The sequence below is a fragment of the Xenopus tropicalis genome, chromosome 3 (genome assembly GCF_000004195.4).
Source record: "Xenopus tropicalis strain Nigerian chromosome 3, UCB_Xtro_10.0, whole genome shotgun sequence".
In the NCBI taxonomy this organism is placed as follows: domain Eukaryota; kingdom Metazoa; phylum Chordata; class Amphibia; order Anura; family Pipidae; genus Xenopus; species Xenopus tropicalis.
The window spans coordinates 76415746-76438363 of NC_030679.2; the positions used below are offsets into that span (position 1 = coordinate 76415746).

Consider the following 22618-nt stretch of genomic DNA (forward strand, 5'->3'; position numbering starts at 1 on the left):
CTCTGAGTAGACCGAGGGCAGTCTGAGGGCCATGATAATGTCTTGGTGGGCTCACATGCAGTCCATAGCCCAGTAGATGGGCAGCCCTGTTGTAGAAGTTTCCAGGGTCGGACTGGGCCGCCGGGACACCGGGAAAAATCCCGGTGGGCCCCGGCCCTAGTGGGCCCCAGCGGCCCAGTCCGACCTTTGCCAGTGCTCCCCCTACTGACTGTTCCTCCCCTGACGCGTTCAATTTATACGTGCTCGGGGAGGACGTCAGGCGGGGCCCTGCAGGGGGGTTAAGGGGGCTCCTGGGGGGGTTAGGGGACGCGGCTGGGGCACCTGCAGGGCCCCTGGGGCGGGAGCCCCGGTGGGCCCTGCACCCCCCAGTCCAACCCTGGAAGTTTCTATATAGATATGACTAAACCAAACATCCTAAGTTCTCTTCAGAACCTGTACTATCATTTACAGGTAATATGTATGGCAGTATTAATAAACACCTATACAAAAGAATATGCCATGCATTTTATAATAATATTCAACTTGAAAATTATATTCCATTGCACAGCCATTCTTGTTTATTCCTGCATAGTCAAACGTTTCAACTAAAAATTCTTCAAATCAAAGTATATTTAATATACTAAATGCAGTAAGTATACATATATGGATATAAATACAGAAACTATCATCAATTAAAGGTACACATTTGTTTTTGTTACATTTTAAAATGTATCTTTGAGGTATGTTTATGTTCCGCTGTACATAAATGGACAGTACAAGTCACCTTAGACTTCTGTTACCAAAATAAGAAGTACAAGTGATTTCTAATATCCACATAATGTACAGGTATAGGGGACACAGTACCCCTTTATTATTGTACTAAAACTTGAGCAGCTTGATATCGACAGTCATATACAGATATACCATGTTTGTTATTGCAGCAAAATTGTATTTAGAATTTTCTTTTGTTTGTTTTTTTAAAGGGAGGAGTTAATGTAATGTTGGAATCCACTGAAAAGGTTATTTGTTCAGTGTAAAGACAATCTTCCTGAAGATCCAGATGTCCTTATACTGGTTAAACTTTTGTCCTGAAAAGTAAAAAATAATTAAGGGTTATTTCACATATTCAATGAATAAATATTTTTCCCTGATTCAGTTAGATGATCAAAAAACTTCATAATTTAGTTCCGCATATTACCTTAGAGCTAGTATGATCTAAATCAGGAGGGGTTTCCAAATGTAATTAACTGACCATTAGCATAAAAAAATGATTTTTTTCTAAAGAAGTCCAGTGTTTGTACAGAAATGCTACTAATATACAGAAGGGACTGTTTGATTTGTGCATGTGCTTATTCTTGACAGATCATATAGATTTCAAATGTGGGTAAATTCTCCTAAAGACTGTACTTGAGTTGCCATTAGGGAACACAGTAGTAAACTAGAAAGGGAAGTTTGAGAACAAACTTCATGTTGGGTTGAAAAACATGAAATCACTGAATGGGCTCTGCCCACTTTCTCTAACCTTGGACCACAGTTATACAGTAAGAACCACTGTGCAAAGTTTGGGGACCCTGGTTTTAATAGTGTCTGAATGGCAGCAACTTAAATTTCCCCACTGAAAGTCAACGATATCTGATTGGCGGTTAGTGGCTCCACCCCCCTTTTCTAACCTGGAATGCAGTTACCCAGTGACTAACTTTGCGAAGTTTAGGGGCCCTAGGATTAATAGTTAAAGAACGGCAGCAATTAAAATTTAAACCAATAAAAGTCAATAGGTGAATTGTGATTGGTGGTTGGTGGCTCCGCCCACTTTTTCTAACCTTGAGTCAAAGTCACCCAGTGACAAACAGTGGGCACCCTGGCTTAAATAGTATGAGAATGGCAGCATTTTAAATTTAAACCAATAAAATTCAATGGATGAAATCTGATTGGCTGTTAGTGGCCCAGCCTACTTTTCCTATTTTTGAACTGTAGTCCCCCAGTGACCAACTTTGCAAATTTTGGGGACTCAGGCATTCATTGTGAGGCTGACAGCATTTTACACTTCAGCATTGAAAGTAAATAGGTAAAATGTTATTGGCTGTTGGTGGCTCCGCCCACTTTTTTCTAACTTTGAATGGCAAATACCCAGTTACTAACTCTGGAAACTTTAACAACCCTGGAATTAATATTTAAATAATGGTATCAGTTTAAATATAAACCAATGAAATCTAATGGGTGGAAATGGATTGGCTGTTAGTGGCTCCTCCCACTTGTTTGGGAACCCTGCCATAAATAGTGTGAGCAAAGCAACATTTTAAATATAAACCAAAAAAATTCAATAAGTGAAGTCTGATTGGCTGTTGGTGGCTCCACCCACTTTTTAAAACCTAAAAATGCAGTTCCCTAGTGACCCTGGTGTTAATACTGTGAGAATGGCAGCAGGTTGAATTTCCCATTGAAAATCAATAGGTAAAATCTGATTGGCTGTTGTTGACTCCACCCACTTTTTATAACTCTGAACTGCAGTTACCAGGTGACCAGCTCTGCAAAGTTTGGAGACCTTAGTATTAATATTTAAAGAATGGCCGCAGTTTAAATTTAAACATATATGAAGTCTATAGGTGAAATCTGATTGGTTGTTGTTGGCCCCGCCCACTTTCTAAACTTGGAACGTAGTCACCCAGTGACAAACTGTGCAAAGTTTGGGGACCCTGACATTAAACATGTTAAAAAAAATTCTCACTGAAAACAATGAAAGAAATGTGATTGGCTTTTGGCAGCCCCGCCCACTTTTTCTAACCTTGAGTACAAAGTCACGCAGTGACTGACTGTGCAAAGTTTGCGAACTCTGGCATCAAACCAATAAAATTCAAAAGGTGAAATCTGATTGGCTGTTGGTGGCCAGGGATCCCTGACTATTGTTTTTTTCGGCTCTGGCACCCGGGTATCGTTTATAGATTGAAGGAGTGCTCCCTAATCTGTATGTATTAATATATATATACCTGTATATATTAATATATTACACAGAACCATGAACTGTGCTTAGTGATATAATTAGTTATAGTGCTTAGTGATGTAATTTGACTCACTGAAATGTGTGAGTTATAAAAAAAATGTATATTTGTATGTATATTTGATTCCAGGACCAAAAGGGGCAATACTGTCACTTGGGATGCTTTATCATACAGTGTAGTTCTATAATATTCATTTTGGTATTTTATATATATATATATATATATATATATATATATATATATATATATATATATATATATATGTATATATATATATATATATATATATATATATATATATATATATATATATATATATATATATATATTAAAGAAAAGTTGCACCTCATCCTGGAGATCCATTTCTAATGAACTGGCATGATCATTTTTCACAACTGCTACCTATGAAACAAAAATTTTGGTCATGTAAATCCACTCTCCAAATTCTCATGATTGCAAAAGTCAACTCTTTCCAACAAACCTTATCACATACACATACTTGCTATAAACAAACACATAACTATCACAAACTTTTGCACAATCTCCCCACCTACCATGAACAACCACTGCTACATATCTTATGTCCCATTGCCACCAACCTAATATCAAGGCTGCTGTAGACATGTCTGCATATATCAGTATACTACCCTGGCCATGGTGGTGTAAGGCTCAGTCTCTATTCCATGTAAATGGAAATTTTAGGAATGATCCTGGGCTTCCTTCCCAAAATTTATTTTACTTTGCATATTTTGAAACCGATTTGGGAGAGAGGCATAACATTCCTGGAACTAAGCATGGAATGAAGGATAAAATGGCACATTAAGAGAGCCACAGGAAAAGGAAGGTTAGAAGAGGGAGAAAAGAATGGTTAAAATTACTGTGTGTTGTGTACATACTTTCATAATGTGCCACTTTATACACTGTCATTAAGTTTCACAGAGGTCTGTCCTTGGTCCTTTGCTTTTTAACTTGTTTATTAATGACCAGGAGGTGGGCATTGAAAGTACTGTTTTTTGCTGGTGATATACATTTGTCTAAAACTTTAAATTCCAAGCAGGATGCTTCAGATTGATTTGACAAATTTAGAAAACTACAATTTTGGGCTTCATTCCAGAAGGATATTACTGAGCTGTAGAGAGTGCAGAGATGTGAACCTAAACTGGTAAAGGGGATGAAATATTTAAACTATCCCCAACAAGTATAATATCCAAGGCTATTATGATACTATGATCTACAATTAATATAGATATTGGTATATATAGTTTATATATTTGAGTGTATAGATAGGTCGATATGAGTGTATGTGTATATATCTGCACTGGGGTTCATTTGGAGGGGTTGAACCTGATGGACAATGGTCTTTTTTCAACCAAACTTTAAAGGCAAAGAAATTCCCTCTTGAATATGATTTGAATAGTGGATAACTGTTTAATTTTCCTTTTCCTAAATTTGATTTCAACAAAAAAATTACCTTGTTGAGTGGATTTTGACCACTACACAACTCTCTCTGGTTTAGTATATAAATTACAGCCTCGTGTACAGACAGAAAACAGATATCTGATTTGTTGTTATCTTCAAAGAAGCCACACATTTCCAGTTTCTCAAAAATGTCATCTGAAAAATAAGATTTATGATAATTTTGAGAATGATTGATCCTGTGCAGTATTATGTATTATTCAAAATGTGTACACCCAACTTTCCCTGCCTCCACTTGTTCCTTTTTTTCTCTTTTAACCCTGTTACTGCCAGCTGTTTTGGTCAAAGCGGAACTTGTATTGTCAGACAGTTTTTGAACACCTAAGCTTTCAAAATATGGTAGAATTTTTGTGTAATTCCAATTCTGTAACAAGATATAGGCTTCTAAATGTCTAAAAATGCAAAACAAATCAAATTTTCCATAATATAAACACACAAACTAGAAACAAAAATTATTTTATGCACGAATATACAACTGATTTGTAAAGTCCCATGTCTCCTGAACGTGCCAATACCAAATATATATAGTTTTATGGAGATTTGTCACTTGTATAGGTCAAAAACTCCAAGCAGTACACTACCAAATTTCCAAAGCACTGCTCCAGAAAGCTGCATACTTTAGATTTCAAGGACAAAATTTCCACTAACAGAAGGTTTATCCCAGAAAATTGTACATTTTTGGAAAGAACAGATTCTGGGGAATACAGAATAGGCACAACTGTCTGTCTACTCCAAACTATCAAGTCGCAATGCTTTCCTAAAGTTATTGGTTTTTATCAAAATTTGTGATTTTTTTTAAAAATTGCTTCAAAGCTTCCAGTCTATAGTATCTTATCTCCTACAGGTCATAAAGTAACCAAATAAAACACCCTAAATATGAATGCCAGGGGTCCACTGAACAATTTGATGCCCAATATGTATAGGTTTAGCAATCATGTATGTGGCAATCATTTCTGTTATTTCAGCTCCAGCAAAATCAACACATTTACATCATTTATGTGGGATAAAACTAGTAAAAAGTACGCTCACCCCAGAAAGTCATATATTTTTGGAAAGTACACATTCCCCCGAATCTAAAATGGGTACCCATGTCTTTCTACTCCAAAGTACCAAGCCACACAGCTTTTCTAAAGTTAGCAATTTTGATGACATTTCCAAAAATCCCCTCAAAGCTTCCACTTTGCAGCATCTTATCTCCCACATAGTGTTAGGTACCAAGATAAAACACCCTAAATTTGAACGCCAGGGGTCCACTGAACAGTTTGATGCCCAATATGTATAGGTTTACCTAAGTATGTTGCATGTAGAGGCCCCAATGTGAACATACCCCCATATGATCAATCATTTCTGTTATTTCAGCTCCAGCAAAATCAACACATTTATATCATTTATGTGAGATAAAACTAGTAAAAAATATGCTCACCCCAGAAAGTCATATATTTTTGGAAAGTACACATTCCCCCAAATCTAAAATGGGTACCCATGTCTTTCTACTCCAAAGTACCAAGCCACACAGCTTTTCTAAAGTTAGCAATTTTGATGACATTTCCAAAAATCCCCTCAAAGCTTCCACTTCACAGCATCTTATCTCCCACATAGTGTTAGGTAACAAGATAAAACACCCTAAATTTGAACGCTAGGGGTCCACTGAACAGTTTGATGCCCAATATGTATAGGTTTACCTAAGTATGTGGCATGTAGGGGCCCCAATGGGAACATACCCCCATATGATGTATCATTTCAGCTCCTGCAAAATCAACACATTTACATCCTTTATGTGGGATAATGCTACAAAAAAGTACACTCACCCCAGAAAGCCATATATTTTTGGAAAGTACACACCCCCCCGAATCTATAATGGGTAAACATTTCTTTTTGCTCCAAAGTACCAAGCTGTAAAGCTTTCCTAAGTTTGCAGATTTATATGACATTTAGAAAATCGCATAAAAATGTTGAAATTTGCCGCATTTATCTCTCACAATTTCTTGATAAAGATCAGATAAAGGCAAATCACCCCAAATAGGAACACCTATGGTCTACTGAACAGTTTGATGCCCAATATGCATAGATATACCCAAGTCTGCGGTATGTACTGACCCCAAAATAAAAATAGCGCATAAGGATTTCTCGCCTGCCAGCTCAGCTTTTGCACACAGAGCCCCCTGTCAGTGTATTATGTGCCAGAACTTCCCCTAACTATACAGAGACCCCCACAAAACCATATATTTTTGGAAAGTACACATTATGACAAATCCAACAAGGGTAAAGAGTCCTTTCTACACCAAAGTACCAATCTGCAAAGCTTTCCTAAAGTTATTGTTTTTTATGACATTTCAGAAAATCGCCTAAAAATGTTGCAATTTGCCGCATTTATCTCACACAATTTCTTGCGTACAAAGGCAAATCACCCCAAATAGGAACACCTAAGGTCTACTGAACAGTTTGATGCCCAATATGCATAGATATACCAAAGTCTGCGGTATGTACTGACCCCAAAATAAAAATAGCGCATATGGATTTCTCGCCTGCCAACTCAGCTTTTGCACACAGAGCCCCCTGTCAGTGTATTATGTGCCGAAACTTCCCCTAACTATACAGAGACCCCCACAAAACCATATATTTTTGGAAAGTACACATTCTGAAAAATTCAACAAGGGTAAAGAGTCCTTTCTACACCAAAGTACCAATCTGCAAAGCTTTCCTAAAGTTATTGGTTTTTATGACATATATTTGTGGAAAGTACACATTCTGATGAATTCAAAATAGGCAAAGTTATTTTTGTACACCAAAGTTACACCTGGCAAAGCTACGCTAAAAACAGATTAAGAACACTTATACAGGCATAAAATGCGATAAAACTACAAAAATTGTGCAAATCAGTGAAACAACAAAATAAGTCACATGACAGTGTAATTAGTGGTCAGAATATCTGATCCAATAGTCACGCTGTCAAAATAAACAGTTTTTAGGTAAAAGAAACTAAAAACAAAGTGGTAAAATGAAAAAAAACAAACAAAAAAAAAAAACAAAGTGTTTGTGTATACATGTGTGTACATGTGTAAAAGTTGTGTTATAGTGTGTAAGTGTGTATATGAGTGTAAATAAGTGTATAGAACTGAAAAATGAAAAAATAAAAACTGCTAAAATGTGTGCTGTAAGTGTGTATAAATGTATGTAAGTGTGTAAATGCAAAAAAAAAAAAAAAAGTCCTTACCTGTCATGAAGACCCGATCGCCTCCTCCTCAGTGGGCCGGCGCTGGGGGGGAAGAAGGAAGCAGCAGACGCGATGCAATCGCATCTGCTGCTTCCTGGAGGGTCCTGCGACAGGATTGATCGCAGGACCCTTATGACAGCCCCCCTGGCACATTGCCCAGGGGGGCTGTCATCGTTAGAAGCTCTCTGCATGTGCCGCCGCTGCAGAGAGCAGCCCTTAAATGCCAACGACGTATGGGACACGTCGTTGGCATTTAAGCCCTTTTACTGCCACGACGTATGCCATACTAGAGAATAACAAAACAAATATTTACCATCACATCCTGCAAAGTAAACATCAACAGCGATTCTTCGGAAATCTTTTAAAATCTGCAATGGAATTTTACCAAAATACATTTTATTTTTAGAAAACATATTGCAATATGTGTCAACATTAAGGTAAACAAAAATGTAAGAAAAATATCTTTACATGCATTCATAAAAGTTTAAACTTAAAAGCTTAAGTTTAATCCAATCATCTTCCATAGGCAACATATTTTTCACTGATCAGATTGAGAAGCATCTGTTGGTGGGGAAAAGAGATTTCACCTCCATGGATCTCCTTGAAAAACATTATATTATAATCATAGTAATAATAATATATTATTATTGTTAATATTATTATGCCCTCCAACTGTGCCCTAGGAACATGCCTCTTCTGCCTACGTGTAGTTCTGTGTACACAAATCATGTCAGAGATAGATGGGTTTGGGAGGTCCAGGGACAGGTTTGGCCATTACAGGGCCTGGCATATTAATACAAGCGTTTTGGGCCCTTTCAGTGGCATGGGGCACTAAAAAAAAAATGAACCATATTATAAATTATGCATGCTTCATTCATTATTCATTAGAAGGACAAGTGACCGGCCCACTCATAAATACATAAATATATGACAGGCCCACACATAAATATAGCATATAATTACAGGACTTGGATCCTATAAAAAATGAAAAACAAAAAACAATTTACAGTATACTATATTCCCTGTAGCATAAACATATATAGTATACTAATACAAATACATACCATTTTAAGGGATGTCACTGCCACAACATCAAGAAAATTTACGTGTCCAAAATCAAGAATTATGCTGTGAATAAAGATTTTAGGAACAGTATTCAATACAGGTAGATCTGAATTCCAGTCTACTTGGAATTCCATTTCTTCATTTTTGTTTTGAAGATTTTCATATTGTTGTGAATCTTCTTCAAATTCTGATTGTTCATCTTCTGTGATTTTATTTGTCATAATTCCATTCTAAATAATATAACAATGTATTAATATTATTATTATACAGGACTTTATTTGCATGCAGTGTTATACAAGTATAGGATCTGTTATCTGGAAACCCACTAGCCAGAAATCTTCACTTTACAGGATGGCCGTCTCTCATAGGCTCTATTTTAATCAAATAGTTCCGACTTTTAAAAATAATTTCCTTTCTTTGTAATAATAAAACAGTACCTTGTACTTGATCCTAGATAAGATCATGAATTCTTTTTGGTGGCAAAATAATTATATTGGGTTTAATAATATTTAAATTATTTTTTAGAAGATTAAAAGTATGATAATCCAAATTACAGAAAGATCACTTAACCAGAAAGGTTTGCATTCTGTATTAGGCAATCAGAATGTGTCCCTTCCTCATAGAGCAAACAGTCTTATAGCACCTGATTGATTTAGTCAAGACCTGAAGAGCTTAACTTGCATTTTCACTGAGAATAAAAACTTATGTGCCCTGGGTCACTGATCCATTTTCCCTTAATATAATACAGAGCTGTAAATACATTAGATAAATAGTAATAAAAAAGAATTAAGCAAGAAGTGCTGTCTTTAAAAGCTTACAATGCAGAGCAATACAGGAATAATTGAAGGAGGTGCAGCTCTGTAGCAGCACTGCACAGTATAATGATATGCATTGTAATATTTGCTATATCTATCTGCCAGTGCTGTGAGGGGTTAAACTAAATCCCACCTTTGTTACTCTTAATTGTCCTTGCTTGATAAGTTCACTTATCTTGAGCTGTGCTTTGACTCTCTTGTTGAAAACATTAACTGGATCAAATTCAACCTAAGGAAAAACCAAACAAGTTTGATTAATGAAAAATATTATATAATCAAGAATAGATGGAGGGGTAGACCATACACTATAATCAGTAGTTAAAGGAATCAAGACTGAGAGTCTCTATAAAACACTGTGTGAAGTTACGTATGAAAAGTGTAAGAATAATACACATTTTGTCCATTATGACAATTTTAGTGGTGAACTAAAAGTTACTTGGCCTTACAGCAAATATCTTTTTAGCATCCCCTTTTCCCAATTCAGAAAAAAGGCCTAATTTTGGTGAAATGGGACAACATTCACAAATGAGCCCTCAAGAACCTGCTGGTTATTCAAAAATAAATATTCAAGAAGCTAACCTTAACCTGCATTTAGCATACATTATAGTATGTAATCTTCTTAAAGAACTATACATTTAGAATAAATACTAATAATGTTTCTAATATAGTTAGTTAGTCACAAATCTAATCTATAAAGGCTGAAGTGAACAGACTAGAAGGGGAGCCACATGTGAACAGAGGTCATAATAGCCAGAACATATGTAACATAGCCAAACTGGACATAACTGTTTAGTTAGTTGCTTTTGAATCTGACCTGTGTGCTCAGCAAACTAACTGAACAGTTATATCCAATGTGACCATGTTCCATGCTATGTGCCCCCCCTTCTTGTCACTGACTAACAGGTAAGAAAACTGCAGGAAGTAGTGTTATGGCTATTTGTTAGACATCTGTTCACTTCAGTATTTACAAAGAGGAGGTGCGAAGATTGGCTGTTTCTTGGACTTTGTTTATATCCAAGCTGAGAAACAGCCACTTCTGGCATTAGCCTTACATTTTTTTAAAAGTGTGTAGATTTTATCATTTACTACCCACAAATGATAACAATGATTTTCACTAAACATACTCTGAGGTTGTACTTTTTTTCTAAGTCTCATTATGCTTTACAAGCCTTTTCCTAAAGATTTAAATTGAAAAAAATACACTGAATAAGCTGTAGAAAGTATACTCACAATGGATGTTATACCATTTTTAAAGCTATCAACATTTCCATAGAAAATACCACTGGAAAATCGAATAATTTTGATTCCTTCCTGTTCAACAACCTGTGTGAGACAGCAAAAACAAACACATTTACAAAAGCACAAACGCACGGGTGTTCATGCGAACGATCCGAGCGTATTTTCGCCGACTTTTTCGTACGGCGCACAACTTTTTCGTATGCCGCACAACTTTTTCGGACGTTTGCACGAAAAAATCGGAAAGGTTTTGCGATCTTACGAAATTTTCGTTTCCAATACGATTTTTTTCCCATTCATGATTCGAATTCGTGGATTAGTAAATGTGCCCCTAAGTATGACTCAGTAAAAAGTTTAAGCAACGAGTAAAACCAAAAAAAAATTAATGAAAAACATGTTATTTTGATTAACATGTGGTTAATGAATGCCGAGGCTTTTAACATTTTCTTCTGGCCCTAGGCCAGAAGTACCCCCCCAATATCCCCCCACCAAATGCATGTTCATGCACTCACTTCTGTCTTCATGTACCTGAAGCACTGGGGGCTGGGCCCAAAGGATATTCAAATAGCTGTCAAAATCTCAGACCCAGTGCTTCAGGTGTCTGTAGGAAGAGAGAAAAAAGCAGATGCAGATGTGGTTGGGCAGCATATTACCTCATAAAGTTATGCTACCTTAGGCTTAAATGCAGCTAAGTGAAAATCATTTCAGAGTAAGGTAAATGAGGAGGTTGAATATAAATACATACATTTTTGTACTTCTTGAGATCTCGGTAGATTTCTGTACCAGGAACATTTCCAAGGGAGTGGCAAGATGGGCTACAAACAAAATAATACGCTGCAAATCATTTTAATCATAACATAAAATTATGCAAAATGCTAAACATATTTATTACTGGAGAACCTGGCTGGATTTCTTGCAAAGATGCCCAGAGGCCGCCCTCATTCCCCGCCCCCCCCCTTCACCCCCCTAGGGATTGTGCATGCAGATAACTGGGACCTGGATGTGCAGAAAACTTCAGCACATCCCGGTCCCAGTGCTCTGTATGCAAGCAAATTTAGGTGCGGCTGGGCATCCTTGCCACAAATCCAGGCCTGAGCCTGAAACCTTCTCAGTTTGCTGCATATGTCTGAAGGCTATTTCCTTTTCAATTAGATAAAAATACATACTGTATACTTTATATTGAAATGTTTGCATCTGCCAGCATGAGATGCTCTGGGAGATAATACCCAACTTTTCTAACCTGGCCGATCGGCGAGTCGTCCGATACCAGCAGCTTCCTGCGATAACGGTCGACTCGCCGACATGCCATACACGCACCGAATATCGTACGAAACAAGGTTTCATACGATAGTATCGGTGCGTGTATGGCCAGCTTAAAAGGGAATCCTCTTTTTTTTCTGACCTTTTCATTTTTCTGGTATTTTTTTTTTTTTAATACCACGATCCCTAACTGAATATGTATATGTACAGGGTATATGTATACAAGTTTTTCCAACAGGATGGCAATCAAAGTTGTCTGATCATTCTAAGTTGATCATGCTTAACTTTGGAGTGTGCTTTTGTTTTCTTCTTTACGCTGGAAATTGCATGAAATTTCAGGTGCAATGTTGCATTTGTTACATGCAAAATCATGGGTCACCCATGACCCCACCCAACAGGCCACCCTGCACCTGCTAGGTCGGCTTTCTCTATAGTTACTGCACTGGTATTGTCAATACTGCCACTGTACAGTCTAACCTGTAGTGCTTAACCCTAACTTTGTATCTGTGCAACTCTGCATCTACTGTTTACCAACAGCAAGATATTTGCACTTTGCTGTGTGGATCCAGGATGTGATTTGTGCATGCACAGGACCAGTACTCCACTGTCTGTGTTGTATGTCATAAAGTATAACTAAATCAGTAAAGGTAAATAATATTAAACTATGCTGAGCACTTCATTTAAAGTCTAGGTTGTAATATGGATGTATGGGTCTTATATTTACAGTATTTACAGACATACATTATTTATTAAAGCTGATATTTAAGATTGTCTTGCTGACTTTTAAGTCAATAATCTTTTAGAACTCTAGTTATTAGTGATTATTGAAACATTAAATCCTTCTCCTTCCAGTTCAATCAACAGATCACTGCAACATTGTATGCAGTCTTGGGGATGATGGGTTAATATTTAGGATGGAGCTTATTTTGTCATTGCTGCACTAAACTTCTTATGCAGTTGAGAAAGATATGGCATAGATGGTAGCGGTGTTTGTGAACCTTCAATACACCTTTCAAAAGCTTTTCTACTACTGGGCCACATTTATCAGGCTGAGAATGGGATCCATTTTTGAGTAATGGTAATATAATTAGGGATGCACGGAACCAACATTTTTGGATTCGTTGAACTCCTGAACCCACCCTGAAGGATTTGGCTGAATCCCGAACCGAATCCTAATTAACATATGCTAATTAGGATCGGAAGGGGTACGGCAAAAATTTTTTGCCTGACCATGTAACCCTTTCTGAATGCTAATTAGCATATGCTAATTTATGCTAATTAGGATTCGGATTCGGTTCAGCAGAAACCGAATACTTCAAAAAAAGCCTGGATTCAGCCCGGACCGAATCCAGGATTCGGTGCATCCCTAAATATAATAGCAAACTTCAAGTGTTTTGTGACCAGACATCTATGAATCATATGAAGATTAAGTTATACAGCCTGGCAATCAAAGTGGTAAGCTGATTTACTATTCTGGAGTGGATACTGTCAGGTACTGGACTTTTTTAGTGCTGGCCATAAGTTAGTTATTATTTGTACTTACACAATTCAAAAGTGCATCATTCCAAGTTGGTTCCCAAACTACCTGTTAGAATATTCACCTGTTTATGACTTGGCTATTCCAGTCAATGGCTGGATAATTGAAATGAGGAATAATTTCTATCTGGATTTCTAAAGTTTTTATCTATTTGTTATAGCAACTGCCTATGTGTATGTAGTAGTGCTATTGACAAGTGATATTCCATTGAAATAAACGGCAGTTGTAGGCTTGGCACTTATTTTGTGTACAGCACCACTTGATACGTAACTCTGTTAATGCCAATTTAATTATAGCATTCTGTTGTTGACATATAAACAACTAAAAAAATCTATTAACTAAACTGTTTGATGCATTTTAGATGCATTTTAGATATATAGTCAGTGTGCCCAGGGCCAGAACTAGGGGTAGACGGAAGAGGCAGCTGCTTAGGATTCAACGATTGGGGGGCGCCAGGCAGAAGTCTCTCCTGCCTACCCCTAGTCAGTCAGTCATTGCCCCCCACCGCTTGGCACTATCACATCGCGAAACCCCCCCAGCTGTGCATGCGCGCCAAAGCACGCGCGCGGGGACAAGGTGGTTGACCGGGCTGCCTAGGGCACCCAGTCGGCTTGGCCTGGCCCTAAGTGTGCCAAATAAGTATTTATATAGTATATAGTATTATATAAAAAAAAAACTACTTACAACTGGATACGCAGAATTACAGTAAATAATCCAAAAAGTAATCCAGACAACAGTCCTAAATCAAGATCCAAAATGATCGTTGAAAAACATGCAAAGATCCAGATAGCCTGCAACAAGAATTGAATACCCCAAGTTACTAATAGATAATTTAGCACCTGAGGGCTGCCTCCTTAATGCTGTTGCCCTAGGCATAGGCCCCAAGGTGCCTATATGGTAAATACAGCCCTGAATATTCATTAAACATGCATAGGACAACAGGACACATACAGACACTAAATTGTGAATGTACACATTTAACATTACATTTAAACTTTGATATATAAAAGTACAATTAGCAGCTGAGAGATTACATAAAAGATGAAAAATAAAAAAAGATTAAAAAATCCGGCACTTAGTGAAGAGTGCAGCATCAGTATGTGAAGCGGTAAGGGCAGGACCCCAATGTAGGCTGTGCATCTTGTTGCTCCTACCTTGCACCTCAGAATGACAAGCAAAGTAAGGGCGGGTAGGGGGCTGGAGGGGATGACACCTACGTGCCTCCCACCCTTTTAGAATTGGGGCTGCACTTGATTATAAGCGCAGTCTGCAGGTCTCTGCACTCCAAAACTGAGGACAGAGGCCTGGGACTATTGGCCAAAACTGGCAAACTCTGTATTTAGGCTCTCAAATCAGCCTTTATGTGTCTAAATCAAACCTGCCAAACTGCTAGTTGATTCACTAACTACTTTGAAATGAGGTACATTGTGCATTCTTTTTATTAACAAAAGCAGTGTAGTCTTGGCACAGTTAAAACTTATTTCCCTGTGGTTCTATATTGTTCCACCATTCCCCCATCAAAAAATGCAGTATTTTATGTTTCATCTTTTGACTAGATCATATATTTATCAGATATAATAGTCACATATATAGTGGATAAAGACCTCTTTTCTGCACTTTGCGTTGGTGTCTATTCATGTGGTAACCCATATGGTAAAATTAAACCACTGCACTGTTGTGTCGTGGGATGTATAAAACCTCACTGCACAATCAGTGCAAGCTTAAATTTGGCACCCTCAGCTGCACATGAAATAAAGCAAAAATATTGGACCTTTATGGTAATTATTGTTTGATTTCTTTGGAGATACAATAAATTCTGCAGATAAAATTAACATATAAACTTACTGCATCCCACTTATTCTGTTTCCATAGACGAGGTATATCCAGGGCTTGCCAGAACATCCCCTTTAAATTGGATATGACAATGGCTGCCAGTACAGACTGAAATCAGAGTCAGATAATATGTTCTTGAGAGACATAATTATTTTATGCATATGTAATAACCACCACAGGTCACTAAGACTGATACAGGTATGGGACCTGTTATCCAGAATGCTCGGGACCCGGGGTTTTCCGGATAAGGGATCTTTCTGTAATTTGGATCTCCACAATTTAAGTCTGCTAAAAATCATTTAAATAATTAATAAACCCAATAGGCTTGTTTTGCCTCCAGTAAGGAATAATTATATCTTAGTTGGGATCAAGTACAAAGTACTGTTTTATTATTACAGAGAAAAAGGAAATCATTTTTAAAAAATGGAGTCTATGGGAGATGGTATTTCCGTAATTGTGAACTCTGCATAATGGGTTTCAGAATAAGGGATCCAATACCTGTATATAGTAAATCGCCCAGGTCAGATTTTGGGGCTGAAACCACAGGGTTTTTTTTTATATATCTTTGCATCAAAAGATCACATCCTATAATTTAGATGTAGTTTTACTTGTCTAAAAAATTGTAACTGATATTGAAGTCTGATTTGCAACATAACTGATCAGTTAGTTTGCTTGTAAACCTTACATGCATGATCCTAACCTTATTTACAACATATCTCTTCGGTTAGTTTGGTTTTGATCCTGACCTGCATGCTCAAAAGCAAAGTAACTGAACAGTTATGTCCCAAGTGCCCCCCCTTCAAGTCACTGACTAGTGTTGTGTTCTGGCTATTATGTTACACATATACTCACTCCAGCCTTTATATATTACATTTTTGGCTAATTAACCATATTAAAGGAGAAGGAAAGGTTCAAACGAAGTAAGCTTTATCTATGTGATCTATGTTAATACAGCCATAAATACTGTGTGGGGTGTGTTTATTAACACATAGCAACCAATCGGCAATTAGACTTGAACAGTCACCTACAATTTAGAAAGCAAAAACAAAGATCTGATTGGTTGCTATGAGCAACATCATTGGTGATGCTTGTCTGTTAATAAATACATGCCTTACAGTACTGCTGCTCTGAGTTCTCTGTAAAACGACACACTGCATTCCCTTGCTTCAGTATTAGACTTTCTTCTCTTGTCAAACCTCCAGAGCAGTGGTGTGAGCCTGAGCAGCTTGCTCCTTTCTCCCTCTCCCCTCCCCTCCCTGTTGTAATCTGAGCCCAGAGCTAGAGAGATGCAGGCAGGGAAGTGACAACAGACCAAGCTAAAATGGCAGCTGCTATCTTAATTAAACAGAAAGATATTTTAGGGCTGTTTACTCAAGTATGGTAACGTCTTCTACAGAATAAAAAAGCTTTCTGGTTTGCACTATTGTAGCTAATCTATTGCCTGTAAACTGACTCAGCAGCTTTCCACCCTTTAAAAACATGTTGTTATCTAGTAACTAACTATTTTCATTTTATTCTTACGTTGAACTGTTCCTTTTACAGGCCATATTACTCATCAGCTTGTCTATGATATTAAATGACAAATATCTGAGAGATTTTAACATTTGCAATAGTTCTTTGGTTTGTGTATTTATATTATCTGAAAACATTATAAATACAAGATGATTATCTTGGGTACAGCTATTCTTTTTCAGTGTAAATTAGAAATAATTTTTGTAGAATGTTTTTTCACAGTAATGGCTCGATTAAAACTGCAAGTGCAGTGTGCAGAATGCAATTTGGGTTAAAATCATAGTGTTTTTTTACAAATTTTTTCACAAGTCACATGGCTGAGGGCACTTGGGAAAGAAGGCTATGGCTACCCTCATGTCAAATTTACTCTTTGGAAAAATGGATTTCAATGCAGGATTCTCATGAAGGAGCACTGTTGATTAATGCATTTTCAAAAAACCTGTTATCCAACATAAAATACATATCTTTGTGAGACATGTCCCTCAGGTTTCAAAATAGTTTAGTGGAGGTGTAATGTTGAAATGCTGAGAATAAAGTATTGCTACCATATAATATATAATAATATATCTGAACCACCGTTCTCCATTCTGCCCAAGCTTTGTACAATTTCCAAATTATATAAGATATCATTCCAAAAGTGATCATTCCAAAAGCATACTGGGACTGGGTGGTTTAAAAGCTAAAACTAAGACAAGATTCACCATAAAAAGTCACAATTTTAAAGGGACAGTTCACCTTTAAAAAAGGTCATTTTATTTTGGAAAACAGTGAGATTCTTTGAGTTTGCAGTTTACCTTTTATTTTTCATGGTTTTTAAACAATTTTCCTTTCTATTTTGCAAAATGCTATCCACCCCCAGCAACCAGAAAGCAACATTTATTCTGGGGTTAGATTTTGATTAATAATTTACCATTTATCTTTCTATTTTCTTCATGTTTCACATTACATTCAATGCACTCCCTGGTTACTTAGGTAAACAGGGCCTTCACAACAACAGAACCGATTGCATTTAAAACCAAAGAGCTGCAGAACAAAAAAAAAGACCTACAGTATCACAGCTCAGAGATAACTTCTCCCCATCAGCTAGGCCACACAGCCTCCTTACAAGTCAGCTTCTCCAGTCACAGGCCCCTTGGCACTCACTCTCAAGGCCCCTTGGTAACTGGTTAATTTACTATGCAGTTTATATTATCCATTCTACTATACTATCAAAGCGAAGACTAGTTTATTTTCAGCCAAAATGCTTATTAACCTTTCATTGTTCTATAAAATTAGAGAAATTCAGTGGGTTTTTGGGTAACTTCAATAATATTTTTATTCAGACAGGATATTCATACCAAATGAATATCAACCATTTACATTTGTGGTCCCTAATGTGTCAAAAATGTGTTTAAGTGTATAAAATAGAAATGTTTCTTTAGCATTTAAACAATTTGAAAATCATTTTTTTCTCCATGATTTCTACACTAGTCATTATTTTAGAGATTTTGTAATTGTAATAATTGAATAAAAGTTTGATGAAGCTCTAGTAACCCAAGGCAACCAATCAGCAGGTAGCATTTACAGGTCTAGTGTTAATAACCAAAATAATGTAATGTAAGTGTAATTGCTTTTTATTTTTATATTATTATGAATAACCATAATTTGCCTTGTAGCAAACTTTGTACCTGTTTTTTTTTATTTTTTACAGCAAATTATTAGGTCGTAAATTTTCTGGGTACAGTACCATATATCACTTTTCTGTTTCCTCTCCTTAAGCTTTCTCTACAAACTCTATAAAACTGGCCTATCATTTGGCCATCATTTAATAGAGTACTTTGAATGTCCAGCCAATACAGTTTGATGCTGAAAGTGAAAATAGGTTTGATACTGAAAGTAAAAAGAGTAAAAAGGTTTCATCACATTTGTGCATCTTTAATATTTACCTTCTGTAGAGGTTGAAGAAATTGGCCCAGAACAAACATAGTAATTATGACAGTTGCAGCAGATATCAAACCAGCAATCTAAACAGGAAAAACACAGTTGAAAATAAAACATGATTGCAATTTTTCTCAATTTTTCACAATTTGTATTAGAATACTATATAAAAGTGGGTGAAACATCACTATTTTGTTTCATTAAATTTACACAAATCGCAGGAATTTGTGATGCCAAAAAATAATAAATCCTTTTCTAAGTGTTATGTCCTAAAAGAAACAAAATGAAGCAGGTTCATGCCCCACAATCTATATATTATTATATGCCCTCAAAATGCTAATATGCTCACTATAACCTCTTCTAGTTTTCAGAAAAGATTTATCAATGAAACATACTGTAATTCATATATAAATGCTAACGAGTCTTAAAAACAGCCAGAGAGCATCATTAAGTTTAATGTAGATGGTTTATGTCAGATTTATTTAATAGAGAAATGATACCCCTAAATAAAAAGGTACTTCATAAACCAACCCATATGTAAAACCTTGCTTCATCTAAATAAACCACTTTCATAAAATATACTTTTCCAGTAGTATGTACCATTGGATATCCTAAATAGAAAAACTGTGAATTTAAATATTCTAGGCAGCCCCCTGTTCATAAGGTTCACTGGGGGTCATTTATCAAGACTGTGGGCAGCAACCCATGGCGACCAATCAAACTGTTGCTTTCATTGTTCTACCTGCAGCTGGTTGAAGAAAAACCGTCTCTGAATAGTTACTATGGGTTACTGCCCAGTGTTGATATATGAGCCCCAGTATAAACCAAGGGCATGCAAACATGCTAGGTTACATAAGCCAATGAATGGAGTTCTGAAGGAGCACACACACCATCACAAAATGGTGGCTCAAGGCAATATATGTAAAATCATCATATTTAACAATTGACTTAAGTTTGAAAAACATAATTATATAGTCTTATGGTCAAGAGTCAAATAATGACTATAAATTAAGTGCTTTAGTGCAGCACAATAGGCACAGAACATACCTGAGTTTTACCTCCAGTACTTTCTTGAATAGCTGTTCGAGACAAAGCAGTTGTGGCACAAAAGCAAGAGAAAACACCACTGAATATATTGCTAATTCCAAATGCAACAAATTCCTAGAAAATAATAAAAATATTTGAATTACCATATCTAATGTTTGTGTCTTCTCATGCATGATTACATTCATGATACCATTAACCTATGATGTTATATTTACTGAGGACATTTGAAAAGACAGCTAAACACAAAAGACCATAGCGACTAATATGCCATATTCAAAGCATGCATAGATTGTGGTGATAATCTTGTAAGCCACTCATATTCATTGTATAGTAAAACAATTCACAAGAATTACATACAAAATATAGGCTAGAAAGTCAAAAGAGTTTAATCTTCTATCCATCACCTCCCATGTAATATTGGGCAATACAATATTTATTTTTTTCTCCACCAAGTTTAGAGCAGAAGAAGACTTAGATTATAGGCGAGCCCACAATGCTCTAGATTAAATATCCCTAAATGAAACATTTTATTGGATCAGTTTAACATAGTACTCTAGATTTCACAATAATTATGTTGGATTACATGATTCCACAAAGCTGGCCCAATTAACAAACTAAAATCAGATGTAGAAACATCACCGGCATGCACTTAACGGACTCCAGGACAGCGGTTGTAAAACTTCAAAAAGCTTTATTCAAGGATCCAGACCTGGCCCAATTAACAAACTGAAACAAACACCTGGTAAGCACTACAAACCCGTCATAAGATGTGTAGGGGCACTGGTCAACTAATCTTAAAATGGGACCTGATATCCCTAGTAATCTGACATGTCATTTTGGGTGTGGTGTGTGTGTTGCAAAGAGTTGCACTGAATCATCTGAATGTAGATAGTATTAGGTATCATATTCATATTCTTGTAATATTCTTTCCTACTTAGGTTGTTTCAACTAATCAGAACACACCTGATTTCCATCAATTACATAGTTGTACTTGGTGGCAAAAACCTTTCCCAATGACACAGCGACAGCATAAGCCACTATTCCAATGGAAATTGCTGAGCCAATAATTTGTGGAAACATGCTCACATCTGGTGTCATGGGTGGTATGAATCTGTAATTAGAATCATAAAATTGTGATCAAAATCAGAGAAATCATTTACTGAGAATTTCTTGTTGATCTTTTATAATAGACAAGAAACATGAATACAACTGTAAACTCCTGGAAATGATGTGGGTAAAATTACAGCACACTAACCATAACGTGCATCTTATAGCTCACCCAGAAATAGAATGGTGTGTCTGTAAATGGTCTTGCAGAACAAAATCCCTACAGAGCATAACTGCCTGTAAATGCTAGTTCAGCAGTTAATGTACATGGGTACTGCGATTAAAAAGAGCTTGAAGTCAAATTTTGGATACAAAATTCAAGTACAGGTATAGGACCTGTTATCCAGAATGCTCAGGACCTGGGGTTTTCCGGATAAGGAATCTTTCCACCATAATTTGGGCCTCCATAACTTAAGTCTGCTAAAAATCATTTAAATATTGAATAAACCCAATAGGCTTGTTTTGCCGCCAATAAGGATTCATTATATCTTATTTGGGATCAAGTACAAGGTACTATTTTATTATTACAGAGAAAAAGGAAATCATTTTTAAAAATTAGAATTATTTGCTTATAATGGGGTCCCATACCTATATATAGATTTTGTTTGCTTTTTTATCTGATGAAAGAACAAATAGCAATTTTATACATACCCACTTGGAATATTCTTTACTGTGCCTGCATTATATTTATTTTCTAGATCTGCTCCATATGAAATCCATGCAGCTATTAAAGACTGAGGTCAAAAGAAATACATTGTATTTTAATATGGATAATATAAAGAAATAGAAAAATTATTTTTATTATTATCTGTTAGATTAACTAAAACTGTAGCCCATTGAGTTACCATATTTGAAATTGTACCTCGTTAGAATGGTAGGGATGTGCACACTTCTATAAGCAGCTTATAGAGCATTTTATTTGTGCCATGCTATACCTAACCTTTCATAATGTGATCACAAAATGCACAGTTCAAAAATATATCTATCATGCATAGTCAACAGTCAACTTACCACAATTATCTCTATAGGAATGGGTATGCGCAGAACATGTTTATATCTCTCATTAATTTCCTTGACTGCCACACATACAAAAATTGCTAGAAGTCCAGCAAGGAGGTCTGCCACATTTGTTTTAGAAATATTGGAGAAGATGTCACTCATTGTCTATAAAGATAATATAGTTGTGTAAAATAAAAAAGAATGGTAAAACAGTATAAATGTAGCACCTAAGGTAAAGGCACAGAGAAGCAGGTAATGTTCTGGCAATTTTGCCAGGTAACTGGAACAGCTGGAAAGATAGGTTGTCATCAGGTAGCTTTACCATGCCAATGAGTATCATCCTGTGGAAAGCTGCTCTTAATAGGAGGGTTGCACTGAGGTGCATTTTTACATGCTATCTGGCTTTATTATGTTTAGAAACTATGGCTCCAGGAGGAGAGAAGAATGCAACAGAGCTAAGTGCAGTAAAATGCTTATGCAAAAATGTTATTCTGAAAGAGACTGCAGTGATCATTTCAGTAGTATTTGATGATACATACTATCCAGCCACATGTGGCTGCTGCTATTGGATCCAGTACCAGGTACTTGAAAATAAATGTATTTTCTGTGATGGAAATGTATAGTT

The 22618-nt window shown here is 36.4% G+C and overlaps 1 protein-coding gene across 1 annotated transcript in view; it reads right to left on the reverse strand.

The window, feature by feature from the left end:
• Positions 1–534: 534 nt before the first annotated feature.
• slc26a4.1 (solute carrier family 26 member 4 gene 1) overlaps positions 535–22618 on the reverse strand; it is a 29376-nt gene continuing 7292 nt past the window's right edge. The window contains exons 6-20 of the mRNA XM_018092317.2: positions 22006–22158; positions 21646–21728; positions 20851–20998; positions 19888–20001; positions 18849–18926; positions 15424–15519; positions 14263–14369; positions 11527–11596; positions 10776–10868; positions 9679–9774; positions 8730–8960; positions 7979–8033; positions 4447–4589; positions 3321–3377; positions 535–1067 (exon numbers count right to left, since the gene is read on the reverse strand). Coding sequence (XP_017947806.2) covers positions 1008–1067; positions 3321–3377; positions 4447–4589; positions 7979–8033; positions 8730–8960; positions 9679–9774; positions 10776–10868; positions 11527–11596; positions 14263–14369; positions 15424–15519; positions 18849–18926; positions 19888–20001; positions 20851–20998; positions 21646–21728; positions 22006–22158 — 1584 coding nt within the window. The 3' untranslated portion in view covers positions 535–1007. The remainder of the gene's footprint in view (positions 1068–3320; positions 3378–4446; positions 4590–7978; positions 8034–8729; positions 8961–9678; positions 9775–10775; positions 10869–11526; positions 11597–14262; positions 14370–15423; positions 15520–18848; positions 18927–19887; positions 20002–20850; positions 20999–21645; positions 21729–22005; positions 22159–22618) is intronic.